Genomic DNA, 26229 nt, shown 5'->3' with positions numbered 1-26229 from the left:
ATTCCAAAGCATTTGATGAGGTTGATCAATAACGTCACTCAAGTTGCCATTTGCGGTGAAATGTTTTTCTTTACCCTTCTTGAGTCATAGGGCATCAATGACTGGGATACTTAATTTTGTTTCTTGTTTTAAAATATGACGTGGTCCAGGAAATCGGGAATGCAAATCCTGTCTAACTGGCAGTGACATCATTCTAGTTAAGGGAATGGATAGCAAGTTTATAACAATTCACTTCCTTTCAAGTGTGCTTTGTGCCAACTTTTGATAACGTTTTGTCGGAGTTTAATGAAAAATATTTAATTTTTGCAAGAAGAAGAGTTTTTGAGTTCATTTTAAGTATTTTGTAGTTCTAGGGAGATAATAATCATTATGGTTTTCAATAGGTTCAATCTTCCTTTCATTACCTGTACTCTATCCCAATTTACAACTGTACTGAACCCTTCCACATTCAGTTCAGAGAGTATGCTCCCCATCTATTTCCCTGCAATGTTCCTTAACAAACTCTCTATTCAACCCTGAGTGAGTATAAGTTTGAAGTTTCCTGCTGTCCTATTTTCATACTTGTGCTCTTCTTCCATCTGCCTCAGTGCTTGCACCTTCACAACAGCTAATGGGTTGCAGTCTTCCCTTTTACTGTTTTTGTTCATGGGATGTGGGCATGGCTAGCTAGTCTAGCATTTATTGCTGCCAATCCCTGATTGCCCAGAGAGCAGTTAAGGTACTGCTGCATTGCTATGGGTTTGGGGTCACACATGGACCAGGTCAAGTAGGAATAGCAGGTTTCCTATCCCAAAGGGCATTAGTAAACCAGCTGAGTTTTTAATTAACAATTTTCAGTAGTTACATGGTCACCATTAAGCTTGATTTTTAATTTCTGATATTTTTTCCCTCGTTGAATTCAAAATTCACCAACTATCTTGATGGGAATCCAGTCCATGTAGTCAGAAAAGTACCCTTGAGTTTGGAATTAATAGTCCAGTGACACTATCACTACATCACTGCCTCCCCTCAAGGGCAAACTTGTTGAAGCTCTCCCTGAGGTAAAACAGATCACAACTCCCAGCTGTGCTTACATCTTCATAACCTCTCTTTAATGCCTGCAAGTCACTCCACTGTTTCTGCCATCTTACTTCTCCTCTTCATCCCCTGTACCTCCCTTCAGTACCAATCAGATTGAAATTTTGTAATTTAAGCTGATTCGTATAAGAGGTAATCACTATTTAACGCTTAGTGCCTTAAACCACCATAGAGAGAGGATGTGGGTATGCGTAGCAGTGATAGGAGTAGGAGTTCCCAGAAAGGAGACTATTGACCCGTAAGCAACTCTGACCCAAAAGACCCATTCCATTTGCATTTCCTCCAGGTCTGTGCAGGAGCAAAGATATCTCTCAGTTTATTTTTATACAGTTATTTCCTCCCTGGCACAGCTTTGGCCCTTCAAATAAAACCCACACTGGAAATGTATTTAATTTGAATGCTTGTTTAGTGGTAAGGCTCCCTGCTGCAAGCCAGCGAATTCCAATGCAGGTAGGGAATGCCATAGTTCTGAGGCACTGGGAGGGCATAAGTTCAAATAGGAGGCACTGTATCAAGCGTTAACTTCGACACAGTGAAAATGCAGGTGAGGGAAAGAATTTGAGAGCTGAGAGTTTTTTGTGATGCGGCGAGATGAAGCCATCTGGATGCACCTCCTGGAGTGGTGGTGGAAGCAGATTCATTGGGAATATTCAATAGGGATTCGGTAACGGGTTTTTCCAGCCCCAATGGGAAAGGGTAGCGCTAATTCAACATTTGAATCTTGTGGTTCTGTTCGCCGAGCTGGGAATTTGTGTTGCAGACGTTTCATCCCCTGTCTAGGTGACATCCTCGGTGCTTGGGAGCCTCCTGTGAAGCGCTTCTGTGATGTTTCCTCCGGCATTTATAGTGATTTGTATCTGCCGCTTCCGGTTGTCAGTTCCAGCTGTCCATTGCAGTGGCCGGTATATTGGGTCCAGGTCGATGTGCTTATTGATTGAATCGGTGGATGAATGCCATGCCTCTAGGAATTCCCTGGCTGTTCTCTGTTTGGCTTGTCCCATAATAGTAGTGTTGTCCCAGTCGAACTCATGTTGCTTGTCATCTGCGTGTGTGGCTACTAAGGATAGCCACAACACACTGCAGTACACCAGAACTGCAAAAAGAGGAAGAAGAACACCTAACAATGTATTCGCCAAAAACGGATACCCGCGCAATTTCATCTACAGATGCCTAAGGAAAAGACAATGGAATGAGGACATGCCGCAACCCAAAGGACTAGCCACACTATCATACATCAAGAGCATTTCTGAACTGACAGCCAGACTACTGCGACCACTAGGACTCATAACAGCACACAAACCAACAGCCACTCTCAGACAACAACTCACCAGGACGAAGGACCTGATACCCAGCATGAGCAAAACCAATGTTGTGTACAAAATCCCATGCAAGGACTGCACAAAACACTACATAGGACTAACAGGAAGACAGCTAATGATCCGCATCCATGAACACCAACTAGCCACGAAACGACACAACCAGCTATCCTTAGTAGCCACACACGCAGATGACAAGCAACATGAGTTCGACTGGGACAACACTACTATTATAGGACAAGCCAAACAGAGAACAGCCAGGGAATTCCTAGAGGCATGGCACTCATCCACAGATTCAATCAATAAGCACATCGATCTGGACCCAATATACCGACCACTGCAGTGGACAGCTAGAACTGACAACCGGAAGCGGCAGAGACAAACCACTATAAATGCCGGAGGAAAGATCACAGAAGTACTTCACAGGAGGCTCCCAAGCACTGAGGATGTCACCTAGACGGGGACGAAACATCTGCAACACAAATTCCCAGCTCGGCAAACAGAACCACAACAACGAGCACCAAAGCTACAAATCTTCTCACAAACTTTGATCAACATTTGCATGTTTCTTTCAAAGAATTGATAGTGGTAAGATGGGCAGAATGGCATCCTTTTGTGCTTTGTTTTATTAGTAGCTCAAAAGGATTCTAATGGAGAGGCCAGAAGATCATTTGGCTTGGGATGGGGTTGGCTCTGAGTGAAGTTGTACACCATGGCTTAGCCCGTCCTTGCTCTCAGACTGTTTGTACCTGTTCCTGGTGGTGTTGAACTGGGTAATTGTCCTTGTCTAATTTACTCTACCAGTAGTCTGGATGTAGCCATGGTAAAGTAATTCCAGTTCTTCACTCACAAAGTGCTGCTTTTCTCTGTCTCTCCATTGTCAGAGGTTTTTCCCCAAGTACCTTTTGTGATTACATTATCGGCCACATCACTGCCTGATTTGCCTTCATCCCTAAATCCACTCTAGTGACCGTTTTAGTATCTGTCAAAGGAAAGACAAGGCGTGAAGGAACTACCTGTTGTTAAGTGTGCCTTTTCTTGTACATTGACAAGGCTGCTGTAGCGTTAACAAAATTGAGCTGAGGCTGGAACTCGACCATGATTCCTGATACTGGATGTTATATCCTCTTTTATGTTTTTAATTGTTATGCATTAAATTTGCAGCTGATCATTTTTAAATTAGGATCAAATCTCATGAGGGTCTAGCCAAAGTATGTCAAGAGAAACTAGTTCCCATTGGCAGAGAAGCTGAAGGCATTGGTTTAAGGTGATTGGCTAAATAACCAAAAATGACATGAGTAACAAGGTATTTATGCAGTGAGTGGTTAGAATTTGGAATGCACTGCCTGAGAATATGGTGGTGGCAGATTCATTTGTGGCTCTCCAAAGGGAAATTGGATATACACTTGAAAAGAGAGAAAATTGCAGGGTGTTTAGTGAAAGGTCAGAGATGGGACTAGCTGAATTACTCTTGCAAAGGACACAATGGGCTGAATGGCTTCTTTTTCTGCACTGTGGCTAATAAATGGTTATATAGGGAAAAGAATGGCAATTAAAAGCTATAAAGATATTGAATGGACAAACCTTACTTTGTGTATTGAGTACTCCATAGAAATGAGAAGTTTTACTTTAACATGAGAAGGAAGAAATGAAGAAGACTTGCATTTATATGGCACCTTTCACAACAACATATGTCCCAGGAATGCTTCCCAGCCAATGGCATATTATTGAAATATGTCACTGTTTTAATGTAGGGAAGGTAATTGCCAAATTGCACACAGTAGGTTCTCACAAATGTCAGTGTGATGATGACCAGCTATCATTTTAGTGGTGCTGGTTGTGAGCTACATTATTGACCCAGCTGGCAGGGAGAATACCCTTGCTGTGCTTTGAAATAGTGCAATGAGATATTTTATGTCAGTCTGAGAGAGAGCAGACCGGCCTTGTTTTAACATGTCTTCTGAAGGCCGCACCTCTGATGGTGCAACACTCCCTGAATACTGCATTTGAACGTCAGCATTACGTTTTTTGTGGTGTGGAACCTGCTGTCATCAACCTTCTGGCGGGGGAATGTGCTTCCAGTGAGCCTCAGCTGACAGTACCATTTCACTGTCAAGACACAGAACATAATCCCGCGCACTTCACTTTCTCCCGTTTGTCGTAGTGTGTTCAAAACAAGATTCATTGCAGTGTTTGGGATCAAAATTTATTGTCTCTCTGAGCGTTGAGCTGTCAATCCCTTCATCTTTCTGCAATTCAAAAACTTACAGCGTATGAGTTTAGCATTGCCTAATCACCATGTTTTAATTTTCTTCTTCTTTCTTCTTTCTTTTCAACCTTGGTCTTATGCCATGGACCTGACGTTTTAATTAGATTAATTCATTTGCAAATCAAAAACAAAAAGACCCTATCCAAACCATCAGGAATAAATAGATAGCAAAAGAAACATTATTCTGTCCTCCTGACTAAACCCAGTTTTATCTTTTACAGCTTTGGCACTGTTGGTGGCAAAGATCTGGCTTGGGTCCCAGACCTCCAATCGTTACATCCTCCTGTCCATCCCCACCCTATCCTGCAGAGGAGCTCAGTTTGCCTCACCTCGGGCAGTCTGCCAGTTACACATTCCCACAGCATCCAGCTCACTAGATCCTGACTCATAGGACCAGCTCTCAAGGCTTTGTGAATGTTAAAATTGGGCTATACCTGCTTAATCAAAACAGTTGTGTTTCCAGCGGCTAGAAATTTCATGGTGCCATTACCATCAATGTAAGACATAAAAGCAGCAAAGAGTATGGTTGGCTTATTGCAGTCAGGAAGTACCGTGATTTGGTGTTCCCCAATATGTGTTGCATTCTTCCTCTCCTTTCTTCCTAAACTCTGTTCCCTCCTTTACATTGAAGATGGCCACTCATCTTGGTGCATATTTCCATGATTTTTGTAATGCAACGAGATGTTGCCATCCTCTTGAACTTTTCTCAGGTGTCCACCTTGATGTAATAGTCCTAGGCTGCTTGTTGTTAGCATATTATTCAACTATATTGATGGGGTGAGTCAGTCTCTTAGAACGAAGTCTGGCATGAGTTTTAGTGGTATAACACCCGTATGCTTTCCAATGGGGGTCATTTATAAGGGCGGCTCAATAGTTAGCACTGCTGCCTCACAGCACCAGGGTCCCAAGTTCGATTCCAGCCTCAGGCAACTGTCTGTGTGGAGTTTGCACATTCTCCCCATGTCTGCGTGGGTTTCCTCCCACAGTCCAAAGATGTGCAGGTTAGGTGAATTGGCCATGCTAAATTGCCATGGTGCATTAGTCAGAGGGAAATGGGTTGGGGTGGGTTACTCTTCGGAGGGTCGGTGTGGACTGGTTGGACCGAAGGGCTTGTTTCTGCACCGTAGGGAATCTAATCTAAACCAAATCATGAGTAGGAACCCTAACAGGTTACCCTTTGCCCAAAACCATTCAGACTAGGAGGCTAATTATCATCATCTACCATTATACCTTCCACTGTGATGAGAGATTGAACAGACACTCTGACTGTTACTGGACTTTGTGGCCATATTGAATCACAATTTCCACTTATGCATGCAGTGCAAATGATTTGTGCTTTGGTGATTGAAGTACTCGACCCTGAAGTCTTCAGGATTTGCATTCTGCAAGATCCTCTTGCTATATCCGTTCCTTTGCATTTCATTGATCTTATAAAGGGAAGGTTTGTTGAGAAGTAAGAAATATATGTCACATCTTCAACAGTTAACAGATTGAAGTAGAATACGACCTTATATATCAAATGAGGCACCTCCATGTTACACTTGGATTTTGTCAGGAAGATTAAGTTTGTATTATATTGCTGAATGGTAGAAGAGAGGCCTCAGTTGTGATATCCCACCCAAACACGCCATTAGACAATCAATGGTATTCCTTGTGTGGCTCACTAGATACCACAGTTCAAACAGTGAGATTTTGTTGGAATTCAGTATTTCTTAAATGAGACAATGTCTCATATTGCATATTAGGAGGACAGTGTTGGTCTGCCAATGTAAACTCTACTTTTCTGTTTGCAGTAATCAAAGTTTCTTCCTATTTGATGCAATGTTTCCACCCTATGTACTGAGTCCTGTGACCTCTTGATACTACCTCTCCCTTCGTTTATGAAGGAACTCCTTTGGGTGGAGTATTTTTTTTTTGCAAGCGACAATCGTTGAGTAAGCATGAAGTAAATATTCGAAAAGCAGATAGGTATGAATAAAACAAAGCTTTTTCTTTAAACATTCTGAATTGTAAAATCTGACACAGGAGCACATTTATCTTTCTATATAAGACCATAGGATATTGGAGTAGAATTAAGCCTGTCTAGTTCGCTCCACCATTAGATCGTGCTTGGTGTTTCTCAACCCCATTTTCCTACCACCTTCCCATTTCCTTTGATCCCCTTACTAATCAAGAACCTATCCATCTCTGTCTTAAATACACTCAATGACTTGGTCTCCAGAACCTTCTACACGAATGAGTTCCACAGATTAACCACCCTCTGGCAGCAGTTCATTTTTGCCTCAATAAGATGCCTCTCTCTCCACTTTACTGTTGATTATGAGACTGGAATTGTTTTGTTCTGACTGCGATAAGGATCGTATGTGGATAAAGGGTTCATCAATACCAATCAATTCTAAAATCGGAGATTGGTGCAAAGATGGCATAATTGCTAATGATCTGTATTGTACATCCACAATTTGAAAGTTTAAATCATATGCCAGGAATTAAATGCATAATTGAAGATGCAATGTAACATGACATCAAAATCCCATCCAGCCAAATGTTAACACTGTGCAGTACCTTGTTGAGGTGCTGTAGTTTATTTTTGCTATTCGTGTATAGGATGTGAGCACATAGGCTTTTATAACCCATCCTTTATTACCTTTGAATTGAGTGACTTGCTTGGCCATTTCAGAGGGCAAGTGAGAGTTAACTGTATTGCTAAGGGTCTGGAGTCACATGTAGGCCACAAGGGTTAAAGATTAGAGACAAAAAAACTGCAGATGTTGGAATCTAAAGTTGACAGGCAGGAGGCTGGAAGAACCCAGAAAGCCAGAGAGTATCAGGAGGTGGAGAAGTCAACATTTTGGGTGTAACCCTTTACGGGTAAAGATGGTAGATCTCCTTCCCTAAAGGACATTCATGAACCAGATGGGTTTTTACAATGATAAAAAAACTAATTCCAATTCCAGCATCTGCCCTGATGGGGATTTGAAGTCATATCTCCAAAACGTAATGGATTCTGGAAGATTAGTCCAGGTTACCATTACCACAACACCACTGCCTCCCCTAATGAGTTTCGTCAGATGGTTGGAGAGCCAATGAGGGAGTTGAACTGTCTACTCCAAAGAGAGAATCACAACCCTCTGAACTACATCCAATCAGACAGTTAGAAGGCCACGTAGTAGGCCTTCACCTTGACTGGGAGTGAGGTGCAGAGATCCTGCCTGGCATGAACTACTAGCCAGTCAGAAACTGACTGCTCTTGTGCTTGCCATCACATCAGTTACAGGATCACAGTGGCGCTAGAGAAAAGGGGGCAAGTGACGGAAAATGGGAGTACACAGGATGGTTACAAAGATCCATTCAGGTTTTTGAGGTCTTGATAGTATTTGTCTTGAATGTTGCAAAACCTCCATTGTTACTTAATATCAGAAAGTAGGAGATTCAAGTCCCTCTCCAGAAATGTGAGCACACAAATCTAGGTTGACATTTTGGTGTAATACTTGGTGGGGGTAGTGGGGGTGGGCAGGGGGGTTGGGTGTCAGGTGTCACTTGTCAGTTAGCTCAGTTGGTTGGATGGCTAGATTTTGATACAGTGACAGCATGGGTTCGATTCCACACTGACTGAGGTTACCATGGAGATCTGGTCTTCTCAACGTTGTCCCTCGCCTGAGGTGTGGTGACCCTTTGGTTAAATTTACCTCCAGTCATCTCTCTATAATGAGAAAGCACTGCTCCAATCTTCTGGGACTATGGTGACTTTATCTTTATCGAGTACTGAGGAAGTGCATCTTTTAAATGAGACATTAAACCAAAGACCCTTCTGCTCTCTCCTAATTTGAAAAAGAGAAGAAGAGTTCTCTATAGTTCCAACCCAATATGCGTACTTCAATCAACATAATTTTGAAGAGAGCAAATTGTCTTACCATTATCGCATTGCTGTTTGTGCAAGTTCGCTATGTACTGTCACATTTTGTGCATAACAGCAGGGAACAATGTTCCCTCTAATTTTATCCAACCCAATGAGGATTGAACTTCATTGCGTGCACCCACTAAAAAGGGTAACATTCAAATATGCGCTACCAGTAGAAACAAAACCTGTATTTTTAAGAGCGTATGGATGATGAAGAAATAAACCCACTCAAATTCATTGACATGGCAATGTGATGATCGCATTTACTGAAATGAAAGCAGAGAGTGGGGACCAGGGGTGGTGAGTGGGAATGTCAGAGCAAGTGGGAGGCTCAGGCAATGGAAGTGACAACTGAGGGAATTCAGGGTAGGAGGCAGAGTGTGTGAACGTCAGGGAGGAATGGGGCAAGCACAAGGGGTAGGAGATCGAGCAGGACGCAAGAAAGTCAACTGCTGATTTAGCTTCGCGCTCCAGGAAATAACACAAGTGAATTTTAGCTGTTAATTCCACCTGGTTATTCACATCAAGCTTTTGGCTCTTGTCAATTAACTTATTGTCCAGAGGGAGTCCACAGGTTCTCTGGTCATTAAACAGAGCAACAGTAAACCTTATTTAACTATTGCAGTGTGTACATTCATAATAATTAAACCCGTAGCATTTGTTGTGCAGGCCACCCAACTTAGAGGGAGCATGGATGGTAATTATATTTTAGGATTAATACGTAAGCCATAGGGTGTTCTACAACATCCAGAGATCAGGTGCCAGATAAATGCAACTCTTTTCTACCTTTTTCTTTCCAGGCAGTATTCAAGCCTTAGTGTTGCAATGTTTTGCAGTAACACTGTTCCTTTAACAAGACTAACAAGTTTGAAGAGACTGTATTTAGTGTATACATAGAAATTAATCTTGATGGGGTTCAATGTTTAAGTGTTGTTATGTCAACTGCAGTTAGAGCTCTTAGTAGGGTTGCACCTGGTGATTTAATTCCTGTTTATTGCAAATTATACACTCCTTCCTGGTGTACACAAACACATTGGATAAGATAACTTTCAATTTAAGCCTGACTAAACATTTTCTGTTTTGACAAGTTTTTCGCTTGAGCTGCCTGATTCATAATTATACCACAAAAAAACCCAGAAGATGAAGCAAGCTATTACTGAGTAATGAACATGTTTGTGCTGCATTGGCCAGACCCAAGCTGGGTGGAGATCAAAATAACAAAATGAATGGCCAGTCATCCATCCCAGGAAAACTTCCACTTCTCCATCGCAGCATCCAAATGTTTCTCCTTTGTTTCAAAAGTACAAGTCCAATAGTTTGGCCTCCATTAATTGAACCAGGATTCCATTCATGTCCTGAGCACTACGAAACAAAGTATTTCCTGTTCATGTCTTTAAATTCAGATCTTTCCTGTCTTCTGCTCCTCACTAAAATTGTACAGAGAAACTAAATCTGGAATGGGATGAGAGTGATTAGAAATTCTGTCTCCTGTGGCACTACTTGGCGAGTTGGTGCATATGCTGATGTAGTGGCAAATAGACGCAAAGATCACAAAGATTAAGTTCAATTTATGACTATCAAACCACTTTACAATCAGTGATATACTTTTAGAAAATGGTTTCTGTTGTAATATGGGGAACACTGCAGGCAATTTGCATACAGAAAGCAACCGTAAGTTATAAAGCGACAAGAGCTATAGATTTACTTTAAAATGATGTTGAGTGATAAATATTAGCCAAGCCACTGGGTGTACTCTCCTGAAAATAGTGCCATTGGCCAGAGGGGCAGACAGGGTCTTGTTTCAGTGTCTCGTATACGATGGCACCACATCAGTGCAGCACCCCTGCAGGTCCTGCATTTTAGCATCATGCAAGATGTTTGCACTGCAGTGTTTGGCATGGACTTGAAACTATAATCTTCTGATTCAGAGCTAAGGATGCAATTACTGAGTCACAGCCAACTTTGTATGAAGTTATCTTTTGGTTTGTTTGAACATGAAATGAGTGACTAAAGTCCTTTTGATTCTAGAAATCTGTCGTGTGGCTTTGTTTCTTGCATCATGCCTAGGGCTTGTGTGTCTCCCTTCTGAAACAACTTTCTCTCACTTTAAGTGGAACGTGTACTTCTGTGGTCACTCAACTAGAATTTATTTTTAAAATTCCTGTTGCTTTGTATGTGCGCACTACAGAATGTAAACAGAGAATATTGGAAACAACAGGTCTATGAAGAGAGAAAAACTTGATTAATGTTGCAGATCAAGAGCCCCAAAGCAAAAACGTGTGACCCATTCAGTGTCTCCAGCATTTTTTGTTTTCAGTCCTGATTTTCAGCATTGGGAGTAATTTGCTACTGTGTCTATCCCTTGATTTGTCCAAACTGAAGTCACTTCATGAAAAGTTTCATTGTAGGCTTGCATGAATGTACAAAGCTATGGCTGCCACCCATGTTATAGGATGTATAACACATAAACAGGCCATTCAGCCCCACTAGTTTCTGCTGGTATATATACTCCAGCCTCCTCCCACCATGAGATAAAACTATAAGATGAACTTTATTGTTTTATTCTATTCTTTGCTTTTGTTTATTTTCTGTGTTTTAAGATGGCACCAGAAAGTGGTGACACTAAACAACACTTTTCAATGTGTGTGTAAGAAATGCACATGACAATAAATAAATCAAATCCATTCTCCTGACATCTAACTTTCTTATCATCATCATTTTTTGTTAGGCACATCTACTGTATTTACTTCCATCGCTTTGGCAAATTCCACTCTTATTTTTGGGTAGATAGGTTTCTTCTGAAGTTGCTGTTGGTGACTATTTTAAATTAATTACTTCTTCCCTCCCAAGAATCTGTATCTATCCACTTCATTGAAAATGTGAAGACTTCTGTTTGGTCACTCTTCAGGCTGTTGTTTAAGAGAAGAGTAGTTCCTGATGAAGAGTTTTTGCCTGAAACATCGATTTTCCTGCTCCTTGGATGCTGCCTGACCTGCTGTGTTTTTCCAGCACCACTCTGATCTAACCTCTTTAAGAGAGGAGTGGCCCAGCCTGAACAAGAGTGGACAGAGAATCATAGAATCCGTGTAGTGTGAAAGCAGGCCATTCAGCCCATCAAGTCTACATTGACCCTCCATAGAGCATCCTATCCAACCCCCCCCCCCCCCCCCCCCCCCCCCCCCCCCATTCCTGTCCCTGTAATTCTGCATTTCTACATCTCTTGATACTATGGGCAATTTAGCATGACAAATCCACCTGCACATCTTTGGACTGTAAGAGGAATGGGAGCACCCAGAGGAAACCCACATAGACATGGAGAGAATATGCAAACTCTGGGCAGACAGTCACTCAAGGCTGGAATCAAACTCTGGTCCCTGGTGTTGTGAGGCAGCTGTACTAACCACTCAGCCATCTTGCCACCATCCTTTCCTGTTGGTGCAAACCTGTTGTATAACTGCAAGCTTAGGACAGGTGGCAGTGTACACAGCAAATGGCAGAGAAAAGGGACAAGTAGAGGTGGTAATCCCCATCATCTGTGCAGAACATCTCCCCTTAAAGCAGCAATGGTGCACAAACCGACTTCAGGAAAAAAAAACCTGAAAACGATTGGTGGACCTCTCTAGTTTTCACCTCTACACAGTGAAAGAATTACTACTGGTAACTTTAAGTTGAAGCATGCTCAGGGATAGTGTCTGAAATAAGCGGGTGACTGTGACTGTGCCGACCACCCACCCTCTCTCAGTAAGGTTCAGGAAGCCTTGGGGAAATGAAAACTCCATGAAAGAGTCAGCCTATTTGTGTGTGTCTCTTGCCTGTCTGTGTCTTGTGGAAGGTTGGTTGTATTGAAAACAATATTAACTCTACGTACCAGCTTCCAAAGAATAATGTTTGCCAAAATTTATCTTTTTTTACTTATTGGATCATGTACCACAAGTTATGTAAAACAGTTTCTTTTCAGTCAGTACTTAAGTAAATGGTGGCAAATGGAACATCCCCTATTCAGCTTGTGTAAACGTTTGTTCTCGCTTACATTTTTCCACTTTGAACCATATACTTTAGGGAGAAAAACCTATTATCTCTGTCTTTCACCACCTCCCACCCGCCAACAAATTTGGCTTTGGAACTGACGTTAAGTACACAATATGTGTTCTAGGAGCTTTTATGCTTTATAACATTACAGAATGTTTTTTTAATCTATTTCCAGTTGCCCTTCAGTTATTTTATGTAGTTGCAGCCACTATTTCTGAAACCCCTGAAAATGCTGTGCATTCTCATGTCTCGGGGCTATAATTTTGGGCAACAGTTATCTGTAAGGGAAAAACATCATGATGTACTTAATCAGTAAGAAATTAAGTACGATTATAAGATTCTTTTAGTGTATTAATATGCAGTTTCTTAAAAATGATTTTCTACTGAGCAATAGTTTTCGGTCAAGATTTTGCTCAGTTGTACCAATACTTAGTAACGACATTCAGAAAAATAACTATTTATATTTCTGGGTGTAGTCAGCTTTTCTGAAATATGCAGGTCACCTTTGGCTAGTTGGGAATGTACAGTGTTATGACCTTATGTTTTGAAGTGTTTGAGCAGTGGACTCACTACCAGAGACAAATTTGCCAATTGTTGATATTATTCACAAGGGTCACACTGGACTCAAAATGATAACTCTTTTTCTCTCTCTCTAGATGTGAGTCAGAGATTTTTTTTCATTTCAGGTCTCCAGCGTCTGCACTATTCTGCTTTTTTTTCTCTCAGTACTGAAGCTGTTTTGGTGATCGGCCTCGTTCTTGTGGCTCTCATACATTTTCAATGCAATGTGACCCTTTCCTTCCTCCAGGATATATTATTCCAGCGATAGAGATTCAGAAGCAATTGGACTTGGCAATCTGTTAATTGGAGTACGGCTGAGAGTTGTACTCAGTCAAGTTAAAAGCTGTGAATCAGTGTCACGCTTCCTGTAATATACAGCTGGATAGTGTTCTTCCCTGAGGCAGTGAGAGTATTATCCAAGCAAATGGAGACACCGCCAGACCTTTGTGGCGCTTTTTCCGTGCTTATGTCACTTGGGTTTTCAAAGCTTCTCTCATAACTGTAGTAAGTGTACTGTTTCGCTAGAATTTGGCTGCAGATTGTCAGTGAAGTAATTGGAGAAAGCTGGTGTGGGAAAGGGCTGGGCAGCACTATGTATGCAGTGTCACTGTCTGTAAGGACTCCATTCAAAGTTCCAGATCCTTTCCATTTTGCTTTGCAGTGCAAAGTGTTTCAGAAAGGTGGCTCACTTGATGTGTTTTTATTCTGCTTCCAGATCTAAATTGGAAGGGGGTAAAGCTTAACAGCATATCGAAATAAAGAGACAATTCTAAATTACAAAGTAGCCAGCACAGGATATTCCAGTGTGATTCATGAGTGATCCGTTACTTTATAAAGTGTGGTCATTGTTGATTTAAGTACAGTCAATGTTTTGTTCACATCATGATGCCAGAGACTGTAAGGGAGATTTTAAAAAGCTTTTTTGAAATTGATAGTTGAAGGAAGACCGTACCCTGCCACCAGGAGAAATTTGCCTTTGAATAAGGCTGTGGGTTCTTTAGGACCTAGGACAGACAGTCCCTGGGTTTAATATTTGACAGTGCTGTCAGTGCTGCAGTGACATTACAGTTGACAGGGTCCACCGAAGTTCAACAATGGAGCTTGGAGGAAGGGAAGTGGTGAACAAATCTGGATAGTAAGTGAATACTTGGACCTACTTTCTTCTGAAAAGCTGACCTTTTGGACTGGAGCTGTTATTTCTGTTTGCCTGTGAAAAGTTTCTGTTCTTGAGATATGAATTCATACTGCAGAGACGCAATGAGGAAAGGTCACTGTCTAAGGCCTCTCAGCCATAGAAAACCACGGGACTATAAACAATATGCAGCCACTTGATCTGTATGCCTGACAGTGAATTGACATTGTGAACATCAAGAGTATTGAAAATGTATTGCTGGGCATGCTGTATGGAGACAGGTTGAATTTGATTGCACCTTCTCTTAATTTTCATGTCATATCGAAAATACATTTTAAGAAAATACTAACCTTTTCCTAATCAAAGATAAAGGTAATCCTTGGAACAAAGTTGGATTGGTGGGGGAAAATACGCTCGTGAGAAGAATGGGGATCTTGCAATATGACCTTTTTAAGGCCCGAGTTAGTAGTTATGTTATTGTCTGTAGGACTGTCGGAATAGAGGTGCCCCTCCTATCTGAGCGCCCTATCCCTAATGATTACAGCTGAGTGATCATGTTATTTTAACATCTTTTGTTTCAGCTTCCTGACCGTATCATCTCTCCAAAGAACCACTGTGGTAGTTACAGCAGAATAGGTTATTTAAACAGATCAAATGTGCTTTATAAAAAAAACTGTAAGCATGCAAAACATCCACATTAAGATTTCCAAATGAAACTGCGCAACTCATCCTCCGAGATCTTCCTTTCTCTCCACAACCAAACGGTTTTTCAAATGCATGGCAGGCATAATTAGTCCACTATCTCTTGACGGAACTAATTTTCTCAATTATTCCTTCCACCCTGGTGCAGTTCTAACTCCAAGAGCCTTGGTCTTAGCCTGTTGGATTGATCTATCGATAGTTAGCAGGCGAACCCAAATGTAGGGGTCATTACCTCAGCTGCCAGTACTTTTCTTAGTCTCTCTCTTCCAAATGAGATGCTCCATCTTGATCTTAAAGATTCAGTGGCACAACTTAGTAGACAGTGTTCTCCCACATGTCCTGATCAATATTTATCCTTTGACCAATATCAGTTAAATATATTATTTGTCCTTTTGTCACTTATCTGTCTTTATAACCAGTAAATAGCTGTCTTTCCACGTTGCAACAGAGACTACACCAAATTGGTTTGAGTGGATGCTAGTACAATTGCAACATTTAAAAGGCATCTGGATGGGTATATGAATAGGAAGGGTTTGGAGGGATATGGGCCAGGTGCTGGTAGGTGGGACTTGATTGGGTTGGGATATCTGGTTGGCATGGATTAGTTGGACCGAAGGGTCTGTTTCTGTGCTGTACATCACTATTTCTTGAGGTTGTGGAAGGTGCAATATAAGACGTGCATTTATATAGCAGAAAAAAAAACCCACGTGCAGAAATATGAAAATGAACCAGACAATTTTTGTTTTCAATGTTGTTTGAAGGATAAATATCGCAAAGCAGATTAGGATAAGTCTCTCCACTCTTGTTCAGAATAGTGCTGCAGGATCTTTTAAATCCAGGAGAAAGTGAGAACTGCAGATGCTGGAGATTAGAGTCAAGAGTTGTGGTACTGGAAAAGCACAGCCAGTCAGATAGCATCCGAAGGGCAGCAGCAGCTATTGGGATGCTGCCTGGTCTGCTGTGCTTTTCCAGCATCATACTCTTGATCTTTTCAATCTCCCTGAACAGGCTTAGTATCTTATCCACAGACAGCACTGTGGCAGTGCAGTGCTCCCTTAGTGTTGCATTGGAGCATCAACCTTGATTTTTGTTCTTAAACTGTGGTGTAAGGCTTGAGCCCAGAACCTTGTGGTTCAGAGGTAAGTGAGATCACCGATGAGCCATGGCTGACACTTTGAAATGAAAAATGAAGTTGCATTTCTTGATGTTTTAATTTAGTTTGTCAGAGCATGTTGTAATACTATAGATCAAAATGTGGGGTTTCTCAATTATTTGTCAGTTTCCATTATTCCACCCACCAGGGTTTCCCACTTCATTAGAACAGTCTGGGAAGATTTTGCCATGCCCAGAGTTTAGAGATTTTCCTGAAAATCTGAGAGTTGTGATGGTGAAATCCTGAATGTTTATTTGCTTCTCAATTCAAACTGAAAAACGTGGAGACCAATTGTAATGTCTGGTATTTTCTATTCTTCAGAATATGGTCAGTTGTCTGAGCAGCAGTTGGTGGTTGAGTGTCCCTCCTCAATGCCTGTGACTGGGGATCCTTTGTGCCATTCAGATGGAGCAGTTAGTGATGAGAGCTCAGAAGCTGCTGACCTGCTTATGAAGGTAGGCAGAAGGTTCCTTTCTCCTCTACTGTTTTTGTGGTTAATGCGCTACAGTGCTGTATATGTTAATCATCTCTGATTTTAAGGTTCACTTGGGGATTAATTTTATGTAAGACAAATAAAAATGCTTTTCCGTGCTTACATGTATCTGTTTTTGACTTGTTGACTTATTTTCGTCAATCACCTGCCTGGGCTCAAAACTGTAAAATTCCGTCCCTCCATGTCTGTCTTTGTCTGCCTGTCTCTCTCTGTCTGCCTGTCTCTCTCTGTCTGCCTGTCTCTCTCTGTCTGCCTGTCTCTCTCTGTCTGCCTGTCTCTCTCTTTCTCTTTCTCTCTCTCTCTCTCTCTGTCTCTGTCTGTCTCTGTCTCTGTCTGTGTCTGTCTCTCTCTCTGTCCCTCTCTCTCTCTCTGTCCCTCTCTCTCTCTCTGTCCCTCTCTCTCTCTGTCCCTCTCTCTCTCTGTCTGTCTGTCTGACTCTCTCTCTCTCTCTCTCTCTCTGTTTCTTCGTGTCTCTCCCCCCTCTCTGCATGCCTCCATCCCTGCATCTCCTGCCCCTCTGCATCTCTCCACCCGTGTGTCGCGTCTCTCTCTCCCTCTCTTCTTCTCTCCCTCCCTCTTCGTCTCTCTCCCCCCCACATCTCTCCTCCCACATCCTGCATGTCTCCCCATCGCTCCCTCTCTCTGCATGGTCCTCTCTCTCTCTCTCTCTCTGCGTCTCTCTCTCTCTCTCTGTGTATGCATTTCTCTATCTGTTGGTTTCTCTCTGTCTCTGCTTCTCTGTGTGACTCTTGCTCTCGCACTCTCGTTCTCACTCTCTCTCTCTCTCTCTCTCTCTCTCTCTGTCTCTCTCGCTCTCTAGTCTCTCTCTCTCTATGTCTCTCTGCCTCTGCCCCTCTCTTCCCCTTTCTCTCTGTCTCTCTCCTTTCACTCTCTCTCCCCTTTTACTCTCTATTTCCTCTCTTATTCCCCCTCCTCTCTCTGCCATTTTGATCACAGCCACCATGTCTCTGTGTGGTGCAGAGTTGTATTTTGTTGCAAAGTGAAACACTTTAGGGACGTTTTACTACCCGACAGATGCTGTTTAAATGAAAGGGTTTGCTGCTTGCGTGAGGGAAATAGATTTCACCTTCACAGAGTAGTTAGTAGTGAGACGAAGAGCTGCTATTATAGTTCATATCTAGAATGATAACTCAATGCAGGAAAGAGAGGTACAGAATATAAGTGGTAATGAATGTGGTCCGCACCCTGCTGCATTTATATTTGACACGTTCTGGCTCGTAATACTCCATATCTGTAATTAAAGGTCTAAGTGAAATCGTGGTGCTGGCTGATCATAGAGGTGTTTGAGTGAAATGTTAGAAAAGGTTCTCATGCACTCTGAGCGTGTCTCCTGTCAGTGGGTGTGAGTATTCCCACAGGGACCTTCCACTGCGGCCAATACCTCTCCTCTCAATTGACCGTGTAATCTTTTTAATTTCAAAGTCATAGCAACACCCTTCCTCATAGGAGAGAGCATCCGGCCTTAACTTGGCAGGGAAACAAAGCGTGATTCCAGCAATGGATAACTGAAGCTCATCAGTCCCACGGATTTAGTTTTGCAGTGGAGTGAAGGCACAATACCATTTCATCTGAAGAAAAAGCAGCAAATCTCGGATCTGGTTCTGAGTGGAGCTGTCTCCCCAATCATAAGCATTTGGTCTACATCATCGATAGTGAACTGCACTTGACTATGCTGTATATTTGCAAAAATTGTAGGGTTCCTTTACAATTGCCCTCCGAGACAGACAGACAGACAGACAGAGACACGCACACACACACACCCCGGCACACACATACACATCGGCACACCCACACACACCCCGGCACACACACACACTCTCAGACAGATAAATCATTTCTATAAATGATGAAAAGCAGTGGATCCAGCACCAGTCCCTGTGGCACACTGCTGGTCACAGGCCTTCAGTCCAAAAGGAACCCTCTACCATGACCATCTGTCTCCTACCATCAAACCAATTTTGTATCCAATTGGCTGGCTCACTGAGATCGAGGGTGATTTAACCTTACTAACCAGTCTACCATGTGGACGCTTGCCAAACACTTTGCTGAAGCCCATATGAATGTCAAATATAAATCTTATTTTTCTCTACTCTCTTGTCACATTCAAATGAATCAGACAGCAAAACCGTCAGGGTGAAAAATAGAACTTCTTGTGGGTTTAAGACAGAAGTTGAGACACCCCCTAGCTGGTACAGCCACAAACTCTTCTGAAGCTGAAAGATAACACCTGCCCAGCAAATGAACTTCTACAGCTCACTTATATCCATAAACGAAAAAGGAAAGCAACGGTAAATCTGAAGTGGTGCACTGCATAATCAAGATCTGAAATGCTCAACACGTCACCAATTCTAGAAGTGAGATGCCCAAGTTTTGCAATGTAACTTTTGTTAATGCCTTGACAAATTACAACAGGCTGATATCTCTGAGCTTCACATCCATTTACAAAAAATGAAAAGCAATAATTTACATGAAGTTCTAGATGTATTTGTGAAATAAAACACAGAGCATGGTATGCAATAATTCACATGGAACCTTGTTAAATGTTCCAAACATGTTTTATCAGGGGACATAGTGTGAATCTGAGTTGGTCAGCAAGCTGCATTAACACCTCAAGATGATCAGGCAAGTCATATTCAACTGATGTTTCTGCTCATTTAAGGCAGTTATAGCCCACTGTATCAACTGAAGTGGATTTAAAGGAAAGCTCTAAATTTCTCATTTTTGAACAAGGGGAATACTTGGTGCATTTTTGCAACTTGATCACACAATACATTTTAACATAGGATATCTTTGCATTGTTAGCTAACAGCTTCACAGGAAGATTCCTTTGGCTGAGTCAGAAGGAAAACTTCCAGTTTTACAAAATTAATAGAAGGGTTAGACTCAGCCAAATAGGACAAGTAAAAACTGAAAGCAATCACATGCAAATCAGCAATACTGTAAGTAATTGAGATGCATAATTTTCTTTTATCAAACCAATGGGCGTTTCACTAATCAGCATTTTATCTCCTCAATTTTGCATCCACCAACTATTTGGATGAATTTCATAGGCTGATGATTGCAAACGTCCTGGTTATGACCTTTAAATCTAGACCATTTGTGTTTTTTATTCACCTTGACTTGCGGTGTTGAACTCTTCCTTTCGTAATGAAATTTGAAACCGTCAGGGTCTGAGCTGAGTAGATGTCAAGAGACCCCTGTTCCTGTTGACTGAAGGATTGAGGGTATTAAAGGACACTGATTTAGAGTGATTGGCAAAGCAAGAAGAGGTGATAGGAGGTAAAGCCCGTTCACCCACTGAGTGGTTAGGATCTTGATGGTGGAACCAAGCAATTGTGGCTTTCAAAAGGGAAACAGATCATTATTAAAAGAGAAGAACATCAAAAGAGCTGGAGAAACTCAACAGATCTGGCTGCATCTGAGGAGAGAAAGCAGCATCAGTTTTGGGTACAGTGACTTTTCTTCAGAACCCTGAATTAAGTTATGAAGAAGGGTCACTGGAGCTGAAACATTAACTTTGCTTTCTCTCCACAGCAGCTGCTGAGTTTCTCCAGCAATTTCTGTTTTTGTTTTAGTGTCCCAGCATCCACAGTTCTTGACTTCAGGAATATAACAATGGCAGGGCAGTGGGGTGAGGAGTAGCTAAGTGTGGGCAACTGACACATGCATTGCAGGTCTCCTCCTGTACTTTAGTCATTCTGTAACTTTGTTCTCTAGGTGATGTAGGACTAAGTGAGCATAGTAGTCGAGATACCATTGAAGGCAGCTTTTGTGGTCAGCAGTAGGGAACCTCAACACTGACTCAGGAAATAGGATGCCCACAAACATTCAGCCATCTCGGTGAAGTTGGGATGTGGTCACTCAATGTGTCAGATTCAGTTCTAGCAAATAGCCAGGATAAGTTAAAAGGCATTTATACGTGATTTATTTTGATTTGGGATGTCTCTTGCTTTCAGTCCAGAGACCAGAATATTTAGCCACAACATATGCTGGAGATGGAGGTTGACAACACAGTATCATAAGACCCGCATTGCTGTGGAGATACATTCCAGCAACATTTTGATGATCCCCTTTCACAGGTCCTACTTGTATGCCTTGTCTCCCATTCCCTGATTGAGCCCATGGGCTTCCATTAAATTGACTGACACTCAAGGCCAAACTACCGCAGTGGTTAGTCATTGCAGGATAGCTGACTAGACTCTTAACACCTAGCATCAGGCATATTGGAAGGAATTGCAGGCTGATCAATCTGGCTGACCACATTATTAACGCACCATATGTGGTCAATAAGTCATGGCACGGGACTTGAACCTGGGGCTTCTAGCCCAGAGTTGGAAACAGTACCATTATGCCACGATTCCTCCCATTTTCACCAAGTGTAATGTCGATAAATGGTGGGAATTGAAACAAACTTTTTGTTCGATAGGGTCAGATCGAGCAAGGTCTGGAGCTGCAGTCAAGTCGTACAAGATGTTAGTTGTAGACCCCTCATGTTGGATGTGGTTGAAATGTGAATTGAAAGAGTCAGTGTCGAGCTGGGGTAAAATGCTGCAATGAATACTTCTGGCTTGGTTTCAGGTGATATTATCTTGTTGGTTGCCTGAGTTATCCAGGCTGAGGAGGGAGCACCCTTTGCAGAAGGAGTAGCTTCTTGTGCCCACTTAATGAGTAGCCTGGGCAGATGTGCTTCAGTCAGCTGGGGAATTAATTTCTTTCCTTCGCTGCTGAGACAGGACTTGAGAGTTCCATATCTAGGCTGTGATTTTGCAGATGCGTTATTATTGAGAAATTGCTCAGCAAAGGTCAGGGGCACCCCATGGGTTTGTGTTTGCTCTGCTTTGTGTTTCATTTGTTCACTTCATGGACATAATTCAGTGACTGAATTGGTACCTGAAGCATGCCTCTGATTCAATCCACGAATCAGGGACTGAAAGTCAATGGTAAGAATTCTAAACTGTTAATAGTGTATTGAAATTGGAACATTCTGTCAGTGAATCTTGCTGTGCTGAAATGCTGGAGGCTAGTATTTAAGTAAATGCACGTTTTGACCAATGTGTTCAAGGCCAGCTGCCTGTTTTCAGGAGTGTTTCATGTGTTCAAAGTCCATCAACAGCTAACTGTGGTACACTCAGTAGAATTTGAATGCTCTTCAAACAGGCATTTGTGTTCATGAACAAATACAGGAATTTAAACAGATTTTATGGAAAGTATATGGCTTTAAGTTGCATGTTTCCAGTCTGTGGCCTGCAAAATTGGAACTGCCCACTTTCAAATTGTCCCATCTTGTGTTGTCTGATTTTTATCTGGATTTGAAGATTTGGGAAAGTCTGTTCTTGGTGCTTTTCTATGGCCTCATTAGCTCTCTTGATTTTAATGATTTATTCTAAATATGAATGCGAGCGTCAATTTAGACTTTTCATGTGCTTCCATGGCTTCAGGTTGTGTGCTTAATTAGGTCGTGGAGCCAAAAGAAAGGAATCCTCATACAGAAATAAATAGAAAAATTAATCTTGGAGAATCGCCAGGTTTATTAACAATAGCTTCATTTCAGCTGCAAGTCTTTCTTGCTCTCAGGCATGTTTACAAACTGAAATTCAAGTAACAGTTCATTTTGGAATAAAAACCACATACTACTGACGCTGGAGATCTAAAATAGAACAGAAAGTGCTGGAAGAACTAAGCAGGTCTGGCAGTATCCATGGAGAGGGAAACAAAGTTAATGGTTCAAGTCTGATGTGACCTTTTTCAGCTTCCATATTGGATTCAATGTTAACTCAGTTTCTCTCTCCAAAGATGCTGCCAGACCTGCTGAGTTTCTCCAACTACTTCTGTTATATTTTAGACTTCCAGCATCGGCAGTAGTATCTGGATGATATTAGCATTGAGAACAGTTCTGCAAATTACACATGGGGGGAGTGAGATGACCTGTAAACTTTCAGGGGTCTCGGTAGTAAGTACTTTGATAGCTGGGTCCTCATATTGTTGGATAAATGGTAACCCTTGTAAAGCAATATGCTGGCTCAGGTCTGATTGATGGAGGTAATATAACCTGGGGCATCACCCACATACATTACATTCCCCATAACACTGGCTAACCTGTACGTTATCCTTAAATTTCACATATATGTTCTGTTCACACCCTATTTATGTGCAGGCTAATTCACAACTGATTGACCTAAATGGACTGTTACACATGGGTGAATGATGCTTATGTAGTGGCTAACCTGCAGACTGGGCCTGGCAATGGGAGTGCAGCACATAGCTACACATCTTAAATGGACAAAGAATCGGGATAATGCACAAGGATATTAACATGTCTTAGGTTAAATATAAAGAATAAGAGATGATGTGTCTGGATAGTGAGATGCAAATTTCACCATGTTGCCTGGAAAATAATGTGTTGAGTAAAATTTGTATGCAGAGATGCAAGTTAATGTGTTGAAAGTTTGAGCTAATGCATTCACACGGAGTTTGTTAGGTACTTTGGTGACTTTGCTCTTGACTGTATGTTATATACTGGAATAATAATTTTTAAAGATGGGGCAAAGTCAATAAGCCATAAATTTGATTTGAACACCACCTTTTCACTGAGTCTCTGAAAAAACCTCTCATTGAATATCAAGCCTATTTATACACATGGTTTCAGTCCCCTTACGTGGTAACTTACTACGCATCTGTCATCCTTTGGGTGCATAGGTTCTGCTTGAACTCTCACTCACTGCCTTCCTCGCTCTCATTCTCTCATTCTCTCCATTCCCCTGCCACCATCTCTTTCTCTCTCCCCCTGCCCCACCACTGCCAATCCTTGTAATTTTCTAATATCTCGATTGTGTTCTCTGACAAAGGCAACTTAGCACATGGTCTGCAGTGTGTTCCTTATGTTAGTTCCGCTCCTCTCTTTGCTGTTAGTTTAAAATAATTTACCAATGTCAGTAATATTGAATAATAGTTAAAGTAGTTTGAGCATTTTAAGTTTTTTCTAAAACACTTTTGACTTTTTGAGCATGCAACTATTTATTGAAAATAAAAGCCTCATGTTCATTAAACAGCCCCTTTAAAGTGGTAATTTCAGCTGCACAGATTGGTCCCAGCAGATGCAGTCGTTAAACAGTGAGCTTATTCTTTGCAGACTTCAGTTAGTGTGTTAACCATTTTGGTTCAGTGGCTTCAATCTTTTTGAAAATTAGGATCAGATTGCGATGGTGCCAGGAGTTGATGGGCTCTGTGCCAACAATTAGCCAGCTTTGGTTTTCTTCCCAAGATTAATGGAATAGTAAGACACAGCCAGGACAGAATACACGTCTGTGAAAATCAAAATTATGTTTAATAATGTACATACATTTTATTCATTTGATATCTGCAGACACTCTTACAGCCAGCCTTTGGTTTACAAGCTGTACATTCATCTTGGTAAATCTGTTTTTTTTTGCCTTAGTACACCCATGAAAAGTTGAGCCTACAGTGGAACGATAGGGATTGAGAAATTGCTGAACACAAGTTAAAGGCATAACTTGATGATAAGAGGCAGGAATCCTATCTCATTCGAAGGACAAGAGCTCGTACAATTCGAGTGGTGGAGCTTCCAGTGCCTCAAGTCAGAAGTTTGTATGTATGAGCTGCACTTACAAGAATTGAGCCATATTCCCATCTTGACACTTTCTACCACATAGACACTGGGGAGACTTCTTCAACCTGTGGTCATGCTATTAATGGGGAGGGGAACATTGCCAAATCAAGTTATATTGCTGCAAGAATTAAAACAGTGTAAAGTGGAAGTCTGAAGAAATTGCAACAGCAGCTATATTCTTAAAGTGGCCTTTCAGTAAGCGAGTGTTATATTGTGAGATGGCAAGAGTCCCTCCCTGTTCTGTCTGATTCCAAAGTCTGGAAGTGAGGAGCTTGCTGTGGTGATACAGGTGGCCTGCAGATTGGTGTACCAGTGACTTTGAGCCACATTAACCTGATTGGTTTGGCCATTTTTGTTCTGATGCTTCACAGTATGACTTGGGTCAACCTGATTCTATACCAGTTTGATTTGAAAAGCAACTGCATTTGTTCCTGGAATCCTGACCAGCCATTCTGTGTCAAGCAACCTTATCCCAGAGCAGGGTCATCTGCCTGACTGCATTTGTGATCTTACTGTGCTGAATATAATCTCAACGTTTGCTGCATTTTCTTTTGAAAGTGATTTTTGACCTGAAGCACATCAAGTGTTTGAGAGGTCATGAGGAATTATTTAATTGCTCAGTGATTTGCTTTTGCATTATGTTTAAAAGTATTCCATTGTAATCACTGTGCCAAAATAAACAGGACAGAGCAACAAAACTGGTCTGAAGTGTCAAGGTGGAAATAAGGTGAAGTTAGGAGAAAGATTAGACAAGCAGGACCTTTAAGGTCGAGCAAAAGTGTTATAATTTTATTGAAACATTTTAAATGTTGTAGCTAAGTTTCTTGTTGTTACTTGTGTTACCCAGGTTTAGGAGTGTATACATCAAATTAAAATATGTTTAAAACAGATCATTATATTCACAAGCTCATCTCTGATCCTCCAGATCTCACCAGCTTCATTGTGGATATCAGCACGTCTAACTCCTCCACAGTTTTCAGGAGTTGGACCAGCTTTTCATCTTAGAGCTGCTGCGTGCGGAGCTGTTCAATTGATAAGTTCAAAAGGTCCTTCTCAATCCTTCCTCCCCCATACCCCCAATGCTACTGCGCACTTGCAATGCTTTCCCTGGGGCTCAGCTATTTGAATAGACTAATGGATTTCTGGAGTCTCATCCATGTCTGCTTTTACTTCTTTGATGCCCGTGTATCCATCAAAGCAATTGGCTAATCTATCACCAGTGTTTGTTCCATAAGCTAATGGGAGCAGTTCTTCCTTGTCGACCTTATCCAAGCCTGTTATAATCTTGAGTACCTCTACTAAATCTCCCTTAATTGCCTTTACTCTGTGGACAGCAACCCTTGTTTCTCCAACCTAACCATGTAGCTAAAATCTCCAATCTATGGAATCATTCTGGTAAATTTCCATTGTACCTTTTCAAGGACCCTCACTAGCTGCCTGATGTATGACGATCAAAACTGGAGACGGTTCTCTATTGTGAACTGGTGAGTGCTTTATAAAAGTTCTCCATATTTTCTCTACGTTTCTGCTCAACAACAGTATATATGAAGAGCAAGATCCCAGATCCCAGCTGACTGCTGTCTCCTGCCATAATGTCTATACTTCCTCCCCATTCCCCATCCCCAAAAATACGTCACCTCAGACTTCTCTACTAAATTCCATCTGTACTTTTTTGCCTGTTTTATTCACCTGCAACATGACATAGACAGGTTGTTTGTATTATCCTCCCACTTTGCCCCTGCTCCAACTTTGCCATCAGTACATTTTGCTTCATGTTTCCGTGTATGTGTCAAAAAAAAGCAGTAGTCCTTTGGGAAAATGCCATCCTCCAGTCTGAAAAATAACCATTCATGAATACTCCCCATTTATTGAAGCTAATTGTTTTATCCACGTGATCTCTGATCCTCCTATTCCATGAGACACAATTTCAGTAACTTTCATGTGGCACTTA

At 41.6% G+C, this 26229-nt stretch overlaps 1 protein-coding gene across 6 annotated transcripts in view; it reads left to right on the top strand.

Moving 5' to 3' along the window:
• Positions 1-26229, top strand: part of LOC122540917 (A-kinase anchor protein 13-like) — a 417382-nt gene that overhangs the window by 256527 nt on the left and 134626 nt on the right. For all 6 annotated transcript variants that reach the window (XM_043677213.2, XM_043677212.2, XM_087981477.1 and 3 more), the window contains one exon: positions 16459-16592. In XM_043677213.2, the coding sequence (XP_043533148.2) occupies positions 16459-16592 (134 nt within the window). The remainder of the gene's footprint in view (positions 1-16458; positions 16593-26229) is intronic.

This window comes from Chiloscyllium plagiosum, unplaced genomic scaffold (genome assembly GCF_037043375.1).
Source record: "Chiloscyllium plagiosum isolate Xiang-an unplaced genomic scaffold, Cpla_swu_hap1 HiC_scaffold_39, whole genome shotgun sequence".
NCBI lineage: Eukaryota > Metazoa > Chordata > Chondrichthyes > Orectolobiformes > Hemiscylliidae > Chiloscyllium > Chiloscyllium plagiosum.
The sequence above is the reverse complement of the archived record's forward strand: the minus strand, read 5'-3'. Positions and strand labels throughout refer to the sequence as shown.